Source organism: Galeopterus variegatus, unplaced genomic scaffold (genome assembly GCF_000696425.1).
Source record: "Galeopterus variegatus unplaced genomic scaffold, G_variegatus-3.0.2 Scaffold3687, whole genome shotgun sequence".
Lineage (NCBI taxonomy): Eukaryota > Metazoa > Chordata > Mammalia > Dermoptera > Cynocephalidae > Galeopterus > Galeopterus variegatus.
Genome location: NW_007729798.1, coordinates 39,332 through 50,380, shown reverse-complemented (window position 1 = coordinate 50,380; position 11,049 = coordinate 39,332). Strand labels below are relative to the sequence as shown.

At 40.3% G+C, this 11,049-nt stretch overlaps 1 protein-coding gene across 1 annotated transcript; it reads right to left on the bottom strand.

Annotated features, from left to right (window-relative positions):
- Positions 1-288: 288 nt before the first annotated feature.
- ZFP69B (ZFP69 zinc finger protein B) lies at positions 289-10,157 on the bottom strand. Its single transcript, XM_008585721.1, has 6 exons — positions 10,082-10,157; positions 9,187-9,484; positions 6,827-6,912; positions 5,182-5,308; positions 4,831-4,926; positions 289-1,523 (listed from the first exon to the last, which is right to left on the bottom strand). Exons 2-6 carry the CDS (start codon positions 9,311-9,313, stop codon positions 355-357), a joined length of 1,605 nt encoding a protein of 534 aa, XP_008583943.1. The 5' UTR covers positions 9,314-9,484; positions 10,082-10,157; the 3' UTR covers positions 289-354.
- Positions 10,158-11,049: the final 892 nt, after the last annotated feature.

Sequence of the window (11,049 nt, the reverse complement as noted above, 5' to 3'; positions counted from 1 at the left end):
ATTTACAGCAGTGATTCCCAAAAGCCAATCCACAGATCACTGACTGCCATGAAATTTTGACTGGCCCATAGTAAAATGAGAAAAGCAAAGACAAATTTGGGGGATTTTCATAAATGTAATTCAATTTAAATGGCTGTTCTTCATGATTATATCCTTCATACATTTTTAAATATTAAAATGCATTTCTTTTCTGAAAAAATGTTAATAGGTGGCTGTTTTTTAATATGGCTAAACAGTTGGCAACATTGTCTCAAATCATTTAGAAAATTATTGGTTTCTGAAATCCCAAAAGCCAGGTAACCACTGATTTAGAGGCTTTTGCTCTAATATAGATTCTTTGATGTTGAATATAGTTCACATATCATTGCTAAAGGTATTTCTTAAATGTGTTTTGCAGTGTCTAATAAGTGATGAACTACAGCTGAAGGCTTTTCCACATTCATTACAATCATAAGGTTTTTCTCTAGTATGAATTCTCTGATGTTTAGCAAAGGATGAATCATGCCTAAAGGCTTTCCCGCAATGACTGCATTCATAAGGTTTCACTCCAGTATGGACTCTCTGATGGATAGAAAGATGTATTCTCTGGCTAAAGGCTTTCCCACATTCCTTACATTTATATGGTCTTTCTCCAGTATGAGTTCTCTGGTGTTGAGTTAGGTATGTGCTATGGCTGAAGGTTTTACTGCATACATTACAAATATAGGGTTTCACACCAGAATGAATAATCTCATGTTGTCTAAGGTGTCTAATCTGAAAAAATGCTTTTCCACAGTCTTTGCACATAAAAGGTTTTTCTCTAACATGAGTTCTCAGATGCTGGATCAATCCAATGCGCTGGCTGAAGGCTTTCTCACATACTCCACATTCATAGGGCTTCTCCCCAGTATGAATTCTAACATGTTGAGTAAGGGATGAAGGATGTCTGAAGGTTTTCCCACATTCCTTACATTCATAGGGTTTCTCACCAGTATGGATTCTCTGATGTCGAATAAGGGATGAACTTTGACTAAAGGCTTTTCCACATTCCTTACATCTGAAAGGTTTCTCTCCAGTATGAATTCTCATGTGTTCAGTAAGGTGAATGAGCTGTTTGAAGATTTTTTCACAAATACTACATTCAAAGGTTTTCATTTTTGTGTAACTCCTTGAATGATTAATCAAATCTAAGTTGTATCTGCCTCCCTTTCCAGATGTGTCATATTTACAGTCTCTTTTTCTTGGAAGACCTACTGGTCCCGGCATAACTTTTGAGCTCACACTAATTCTCTTCTCAAATCTGTTAGATTCTTGGCATCTCTCTGGAGCGAGCATTTTCTTGCAGATCACGGAAATTTGCTCCATACCCATTCCTTGGTTTTCCTGGTGGCTTTCTAATTTATCACATTTGGAGACTCTTCCCAATGTGGAATACAAGTTGTTTCCTCTTTTGGACCTTTCTAGCATCAGGCCATGCTGTAATTCTTCCCACGAAAAGTCATTCTTTAAATTTGACTCTTTGGTTTCTGTTTTACTCTCTAAGGCTGAAATAAATCCAGAAATAAATTTACTTTAAAAAAGCAAATTGCACAATGAGAATGGGAGGGAAAATAATTAATTGTATATGTACTATGTACAGGAGGCTTGGACTGTCTTCAAATTGCCACCTAGAGAGCTGACATGAAAATAAGTGAAGAAGTGGTCAGAGGAAAAAGATGTTAAAAGTATGTGAGGTGACTAAAATATTGGGAGGAGCTCATCCATGTGAATTACAAGAGGAAATGGACTAAGAAGAGAATAAAGGCAAATACCAAAACATAAGATTAAGGAAGACAGGATCCTAATACCATATCATCTCAAGCTCATATTTCTGTGACAAAATTTTCTCTGTTTAAGAAAAACAGTATTTTAAAAAAGGATTTATCTCTTACTTAATGAACATTAAAATAAAACATTAAATAATATAGCAATGCATTGACTAAAAAGGGATAGACTCTCCTGATCTGGGATGAGATTCCTTCCAGTCTCTGAGGATTTTGGAATGTATCCACTCAGACATTTCCCAACAAAATGTATACGTGAAGGTATGCATTTGCGTATATATGGTCTTAAATATATATTTGTAAAAAAAGGGATCATGGTATACTTATAGGTCGGCATCTTTCTAGTTTTTTTTAACTCAACTATATTTTATGGGCCTCCTATGTTGGCACATTTAGATTTATCTCATTCCTTCTCTTTGCAGCTGGCTGGTACAGGAATGCAAACCTATGACCTTAGTGTTATAAGGCTGTGCTCTAACCAAATGAGCTAGCCAGTCAGCCTACCTCATTCTTTCTAACAACTGCATTGCTTTCCATTGTATGAACACATCATAATTTGACTCTTCCCTATAAACAATATTTAATTTGTCTCCAGTTTTTCACTATTACGAATCATACCATAATCTACACCATTATACATAAATTCTTGTACACTCCTGTCAGTATTTCATTGGATTTACTAAAGAACTGTTGGGCTGTGGTTGTGTATGCCCTCAGTGAATGTGGGTGCCTTTTTCCTGCATACTCACTGAATTTGGTCAATTGTCACAATTTTTGCTTACATAAGAGGTGGAAAATGGTTTATTAATATGTGACAGAATATTAACTATTCTGTAAATTATTTAAAAATGGAGACTATATATTCCATCCATAGTATACCTGGCACATCATTTTTGGATGGGAGAGTTTCCTTGATATTACTCTTTCTATTTCTACCCATCCATTTTGGACCCTGCAATTTTAAAGCACCAGTAATTTCTTGTTCACAGCAAAATCTTATTCCCCAGGATTTCTAACCTCACTTTAGTAACTGCACATAAAACGTGCTCAGTAACAGCTGGATAAATTTTGGAATGGGCTTAAAAAGCAGGCAGAGATGTTTAGATTATATTAGAGGGAATAGGGAGTCACTTAACTTTTTTTTTTTAGTGTAAGAACAAGATAAATGTGATATTTTAAGTGTTCGAATCTGGCAGTAACATTCAAGATGATTCAGAAAAAGAAAATAAGACATCAACAAATGCAACTAGGAATTTTAGAAATTTAGGCATAAAATGATGGGAACTTGGCTTAGCATTGCATCATCACAGATGAAGAACAGAAGTGGGTCTAATAGGTAATACCAAGGAAGAAACCATAGGGAATGAGGAAAAAACAAAGAGAGTAGAAAACATGAAACATTCTTGCTGATACCATGATTTCTAGAGACTGAAATAACAAGGGGATGTTAGGATGAGAAACTTGTTTAGGACAGAAGATGGTTTCTGTTTTGGGATGTACTGGGTTTGAAGTGACAACAGTGCTTCTACACAGAGATGTCATAAATGCCAGGGATACATGGGAATAGAGTTCATATGGATGTATAAGATAAAGATGAAAATATGGAGAATACAGGCATAGAAGGGATAGTTGAAACCATCACAGTACATTTGTGGGAGTTTGTAAAGAAATGGAATAGCAGTGTAAAAGACAGAGACTCCTCAGGGATTGTGGCAAGAGGCTACTAGCTGTTCACTGAAATCTGTTCTTCTCATTTTGGGACATATGACTAGATTATATTTCCCACTCTCCCCTGAATTAGACTGAACAAATTCACAAATATCTCACCTGTTACGTTAATGTGAGTGAAAGCAATGTGAATCACTCTAGGCTGCCCATATAAAAACCTTCCAAATGAGCTTCTCTGTGCTCTTATTCTATGCTGGTTAAATGCAGATAATGAGGAGGCTCGAAGAGAAGGTGAAGCCACAACATGGAAGGAAATCTAGTGCCTGAATTGCCAGGTGGAGAACTGTCAACTGACCTAAACAATTCCTCCAGACCAGTATATGAGCAAGAAATAAATTCATATTCTATGTGAGATCATGTATGGCTCAAAATTTGTTGCAAAATTTTGGAGTCTATTTTTTACAGTAGTTTAGTCTATCCTAACTAAGGCAGAAATTATGCATCTGCATTAAAAAATACATTGATAAGAAGCCCTGAAAACAGTAAGAGAGAGAGAGGAGACAAAAATTATTAAACTAGCTGGTGAAAGAAAGGATATCAAGATGACTAGGTCTGTATAATCTAATGCTGCCATGAACAGTGCTATATAAGAACACGAACTGTGAAGTCAGAATGATTAGAATTAAAATAATGACACCATCAAGTAGTCCCCTTTTCCTCATTTGTAAGATGGGGCTAATGCAGGACTCACAGGGAGGCCAGCTTGGTACATACCTGTCATTTATTACTGTTCTCAGACGTTGAAGAAGACTGTTAAAAGCCATTGATCTGTTAAGAAGTAATTCTGTGATGATTTCTCAAAGAGCCATAAATTATCTGGCACAAAAAGTTAAATTACACAGGTTAAAAAGATAATCAGAATTGAAGCTGTGATCACAGAATAAGATTTAGAAAAAAATTAAAAATTAAATCACTGAGAGTGAAACCAATTGTAAAATGATATGAAAATCGAGTAAGTGGACTGTGTTTAATGAAGAAAGACCTACATGCATCTAAATGTACACGGGAAAGAAATTATGATAGGGGCAAGGTTTAGAATACTGGAGAAAAAAGGGAAAATCCTGAAAGTCAGGCCAAAAGAAATGATGAAGGTTAACCCTGATGAGAAAAGCATCTCTTTTCCTCTGACTCCAGAGAGACTAATGAGAAGATGTGAGTGCAGGAAGGGGATGACAGATGGAAGAATCAGCTTTTCCGTGTGTATATACAGATGGCTTTAGCCTTCTCCACGGCCTGGAGAAGGCTTTTGAGGGGAATTCTCTGGTCAGTATCACAAAATCTCCATCTGCCTTGCTCTTACCTGAACTTGGATCTCCTGAAATCTCTCTCTCTATCAGCCATGGTTCTTCTCCTTTCTCCAACTGGGAAATCACACCAGGTTTGGAAAGCCGATATCCTGCTCACGGGGAAGAAAAGACTATGTGCTGGGGTCAAAGAGCCATCCCAAGAATTTTAAAATAGTCCTTTGGTATTCAAGCCTTCTGAAGGATACAGCAGAAAGACCAGGGCAGAAAAGACCACAACAATTCTGACTTTAGTGTTCAGAAGGAATTAGAAACCTCTAACACCGAACCCAAAGCCTTTATTTTTTTAAGAAATAAATATTTTCTTTCAACAGGCAGGTTCTGTTTACAAAGGAACCCATCCTTACCCACTGAGACCAGGTTCCCATAGTTCTCCAGCATCACCTCCCGGTACAGATTCTGATGAGCAGGGGCCAGCTGCCCCCACTCCTCCTGGGTGAAGTCCACAGATATGTCCTTGAAGGTTAACAGTTCCTAGAACATCAAATATGTTCCTTTTAAGCCAGAGTTTGGGAAGTTGTTCTGACCTTGTCTAGATGCTAAGAGATTCTAGTCAAGTTTTCCTAGATATCCTCTTGCTAATTGTTAGTTGATTCTCTGCTGGAGGTTATAAACAAACACATAGAGCATGTAAGTTGCCTTTGCAACACAATTTGGCTGAAGGGAAAAAACTCATGAAATATTAAAGAAGGTCACAGAATGGTGTACAGTAATTTACATTAAGGAAAATAAAGTTCAGGAGCATTTGGGAAAGGGGAGAGTTCAAAAGGAGCTAAGGCCACAAAAGAAGACAGGGACCTTTGTTGAGCTGAAAGAACTGATTCAAATGAGAACATTTTAGCATGGGTAAAATACCCTTTGCTGGGTATTCTGTCAATAGGAAAAGTATTTGAAAACAGCACAAGGGAGCATGAATTCTACCTGGTAAGGTAGACCTTTTGACTGGGACAGATACTCTGTGTTGTGAAGTACAAGAACCTGTTAAGTATGACTTATATGAATTAAATAATCATTTGATAGTTATTAAAAAAAAATACTCCCAAAGAGAATTCAGCAGCTGGAAGGCTAAGATAACAAATTCCCTAAGTATCAAGACAATTTTAATGCTTTTTAGGTATTATAATAATTCTGGAATACAATTCAAGCCTATTAGGCTGGTGTTAACATCCATATTTAATCAATGAGAAAACTGAATGTGAGTGATGTTAAAGACATAGGGTTAAACCCTGTACCCTGTGATTTTTGGAAGCCATGATTACTCCACTTCAAAACTCTGCTGTTCTCTAATATCTCCTTCTATTTCTCCGACTACTCCATAATTCTCTTGAGTTTCCCTATGCCTCTGGGGTTTGGTAGTGCAGAGCTTTGATACTGCCAGTGCCATCTGTTTTCTGATTAGTTCACTTATGATTTACAGCACCCTATTAAACTGCTCTTAGACGTTTTCCCTCCTTTTCTGCTCAGCCTCTTTAGTTTATGCCCTTTACGACCTGCCAGTATCTTCTTTACTCACTGCACTTTTCACCTATAGTTTTGCTCCAAGACTTGACCAAAATTCTCTCTTAAAGGTCATGAATGAAGTGTACACATTTCCAAGAATATCAGAACCTGATTCTCTTGATTTTAAAATGTTGCTTGAAATGTTTTACAACGTTTATCTTTCTTCCAGATATCATCTGTGAGTTTTAAAGGCAAGGAGTACATTACATTCTCATTCTCATTCTCTCTCTCTTCTCTCTCTCTCTCTCTCTCACACACACACACACACACACACACACACACACACACACACACACACACACACACCAGCACAAGAGGTTTGCTGAGGAGTGGGGAAATTACTGGTGAAATTAACTGATGTGGCCTAGTTTCCTAAGGAAGAACAGGCTACGAAAAACCACTCTAAGAAGTGAAGCTAAAGAAAATCAAAGTCCAGGGCTGTTAAAATCTGAGAAACAATGTGAAGAAAAGTGACAAGAAACTCTAACTCACCTGCGATTCTACTGTTGGATGCCCAGAGGTTACTTCATCCTCTAAACCTTCTCCCTGGGTCACATCAGCATCCTGAGATGGCAGAGCTGGGGAAGGAAAGGAGCCATGAGGTTTGTATCTCCCAAACAGAAAATTCCCCAAATAGAAAAACTGCCTGCAGACCCACTGAATGTGGCTCCTCCCTCGGTACATTCACAAACAGGGACATATAGAGCAACTCAACAGCTGCCTAAAGCCTCCTCAATGAGAAGGACCTACAGCATGTTGCTTTGGAAATTAATATTTCCCAGTGGTCAGTGCTGATCCAAAAACACAGATCAGGCCAATCCTTTGTTCAAAAATCCTCAAAGGGTCCCTACTGACAAGAAAGAAAAATCCAAACACTTCACCATGGATCTCAAGATCCTCCACAACCAGTCCAAAGCTTCTTCTCCAAGTATTATCTCCCTCTAAACACTATCCTTCATCCACTAGACACACCTACCTACACAATCCTACTCGCTATTCTTTGAGCATACCTGGATAGCACCCACCTCAGTACTCTCCCCCAAATCCTACTTGGTGAAAAACAGATATTCCTCAGGCCCAGTTCAAGTGAGGTTTTCTCAAACACATTTAATGAGAAGAAATCTTCCCCCCTGTGCTCTCCAAAAGCTTGGTTTTTATATATATGCTGGTATCCACCTCAGGCTGCCTGCTATTATATTTATGTGTATAATTATCTCACTCAATTGAGTATTAGTATGAGCATATACGTAGAAACTGTATCTTGTTCTTTTTTTTTTGTCTGTCTGCTAAAGTGCTAAGCGTAACACCCTGTCAGGTTGCTAGAATTCAAGAAATACTGGCTGACTTTGAGGTATTAAAAATGTGAACTAGGGATTAAGTCACATGAATTACTGTCCTTGTATTTTATTCCAACTTTGTATCATGAATATTGAACATCCACACATTCAACACTCAGATTCAATAATCGTTAACATTTGCTATATTTGCTTCACCAATATATTTTTCTGAACCTTTTCAAAGTTGCGGACATTATGATACTCATCCCTAAATACTTCAAATAAGGGTCTTCTACATAACCACAATGGCATTTATCACATCTAAGAAAATTAAGAATAATTCCATAGTATCATCTAAATACTCAGTTCACATTCAGATTTCATCAACTACTCCCAAACTGTCTTTTATTTTGGATATTTTGCTCAACCAGGAGTTAAGATTCACACAGTGGAAGTTATCTTTAGTATCTTTTATTCTAGAATGGTACTTCCCATTTTTTAATGACACTGGCTTTTTAAGAAACTGGAACAGTCTGTATTCTCATGGTGGGGGTTTACCTTATTTCTCCATCATCTATATTTTCTGTATTCCAGATGCTAGGTCTTTAAACATTTTTGGTAGGATAGCTCATGGGTGATACCATGTGCCTTACATTACATTATCCAGAAAGTATGAAATGTCTGGTTATTCCATTATTGGGATATTTGGTTAAGATAGTGACCACTAGACCACCAGTGGAAAAGTATGTTCTTTCCTTGGCATTTAGCAAGTAATCTTTGGGAGCAATACTTTGATACCATGGGAATAATTGTTCCCATTAACCTTTCAATTATTTCACTTATAGTAAAATATTCTACCATTCCTTCTACATTTATTATTGGCAGGTATTTTCTGTAAAGAGCTTTTCCTCACCAACTCAAAAGCAAGGTAAATGCATCATTCATTCCCATAATAAGGAATTTTCAAAGTAAGCAATCAGTGTATTAATCACCTCCAATGTTTGCAAAAAAGATCCCCTCCATTCTTTATTTTCAGGGTCTTTGTGAACATGTGAATTTTACCTATTCAAGGTGTTACAATTTGGACACTTATACTGTCCCAAATCTGTCCAGTGGGAGCCTTGAACCTGACTCTGGCATCTTTTTGACACGTCTGTTAGTCTTTAAGCTCTTCCTTGCTTTCCTGCCCAAGATATTTCAGGTTTACCTGATACTTGCCCTGCTGCCTTCTACTTCTGATCTAGCCTTCAAGTACCTGTGTGACCCTGGACAGTTTTCCATTTTTATTTACATTTCCTCACCTTTAAAATAAGGTTAAGTCAGGCAAGTCCTTCCTGCCCCACGCACCCATGGGGAAGATGAAAACAAATAACATACACAGCCATGACACTAAAATATTGGTTTTATACTGAACTGACCACCAGGAAAACCCCTGACCAGGAAACATAATCAAGAACTCCAGAGACCTTTCACTCAACTGTTTCCACAAGAGATGCTTCCACTTAAGTGTCTAAATTCCTTTTCACACTTGAGGAGCCTGCTGTTCTTCCCTCCCACCCATCAGTCTATTCTCACCTTCTCCTTCAAACATTTTAGTCACATCCTCCCACAGGGGCGCCCCCTTCTTGGCCTGCCCTGGATGGTGCAATTTCACCCAGGTGCTGGCTTCGGTGGGCACGGTGATCGGGAGCTGTCGCGGCATGACGATTCTCGAACTCCTTTCTGAGGGACTCGCTGTTTCAGCCCACTAGACAGAGTCCAGACAGGGCTTCTCCACTTCTGATGAGGAAACCGCTGCAACCTCTGAGGGGAGGCTTCCTAGTCGTCCCGGTCTCCTCTAATCACCGACTCCTGCTCCTCAGTGTCCTCATTCCTGGGAACCCGGGAACATACAGTGGTAAAATCTGGGGTCTGAACTTTTGCCATCGGCTCTCAAGACACATCTCCCATCCTGAGCTCCATCTGTCTCCTCAGCCGGCAGCTGGAGGCAGCTGGAGGCACCAGGTGTTTATTCTGCGTAGCCGCCTCTACAGTCTCCCGCAGGCTGGGCAGAAAACAGGAAAGCATCTAGAAGGCGTTGTCACACGGTCAGAATTCCTGCACTTGCACAAATCATTGTAAAGTTTTTACAAAAGATACCTGGAGACGGTGGCTATACAACAGCTCACACGGCCCAAAACACCGTGCAGGTGTCACGAAGCACAAAGAGACAAGCACACCCAACTCTTTGTCTTAGGTAGAAATTACGTCTAAAGCACTCCGGGATTTGGAATCCCACCTCCCTCCTCACCCGCGAGGCTAAAGCTTGCTCTCCGGCTGCGCCCGCGCGGCCCTGCCCTCGCAGCTATTGTCTGAGTCCAACCCCGGAGCCGGCGCACCACGCACAACCGGGCGACCGCGGGCGGCGCGGGGCGGAGGTGGCGCTTCCCGGCTCATCCCCCTCCCCAACCCCGGGCCAGCCCCGGCTCACTCTCTCATCTGCCAGGACCGCACGTCCCCGCACGCCCGCTGCGGCCGGCCGGTCCCCGCGCAGCGAGCCGCGGCTCCCAAGTAGCGAGCGCCGCGGAGGGTGACCCCCGAGCCCAGCGCGCCTGCGCGGCGGCCTCGAGCGTCGCTCCCGGCGTGCCCCGCGGGCACCTCCCCCACTCGCGCGCGCCCTGTGGGCTGCTGGCCCGGCCGCCCGCCCCTGCACGTGGGCGCACCATGGATCCCAATGAGGTGTGAGGCGGGACAGCTCCTGCTGGAGGAGGAGGAGCCAGTGTTCTAGCGCACCAGAGGCTACAGAAGAGAACCGTCTCTCTGCGGCCGGGATGTGAGTGGACGTTTGAATCCCTTGACAAAAGGGAGCCACCCGCATCGCTTCCTTGTTGAAACAACACTGCTATAAAAGAATCCATACCCCTTTCACTGAACAGTAGGTACGTGGAAAAAGACCGAAAATGAATGGATTCCAGTGTTTTATTAAAAGAAAACCACGGTCAGTTAGCTTTCTATTCTGGTATTGACAGTAAAAGTTCTCACCTTGCTTTCCTTATATTTCTGAAACGCCAGAACATACACCAAAACAAGAAAATAATTATTACCTATGATCTCACCAAGCAGAGGTAACCGTTGTTAACATTTGGTGCACAGCCTTTCCTGCACACACACACCATTTATGTTTTTCCATGCATTTTTAGGTATTTTCTACAAAAGTGATTATATTGTAATGCTACTTTATTGGCTGGGTTTTCTCCCCTCAACAGAATAGGAGGACATCATTTCACATACATTTTTTCAATACCTTACAAAAATGACAATTTACAAAATATAATAAAACTCTAGTAGTTGTTAGCTGTTATGAACTGAATGTTCGTGTTCCCCCCAAATTTATCTTGAATCCCTAACCCCCAACATGACTGTGTTTGGAGATAGAGCCTTTATGAAAGTAATTAAGGT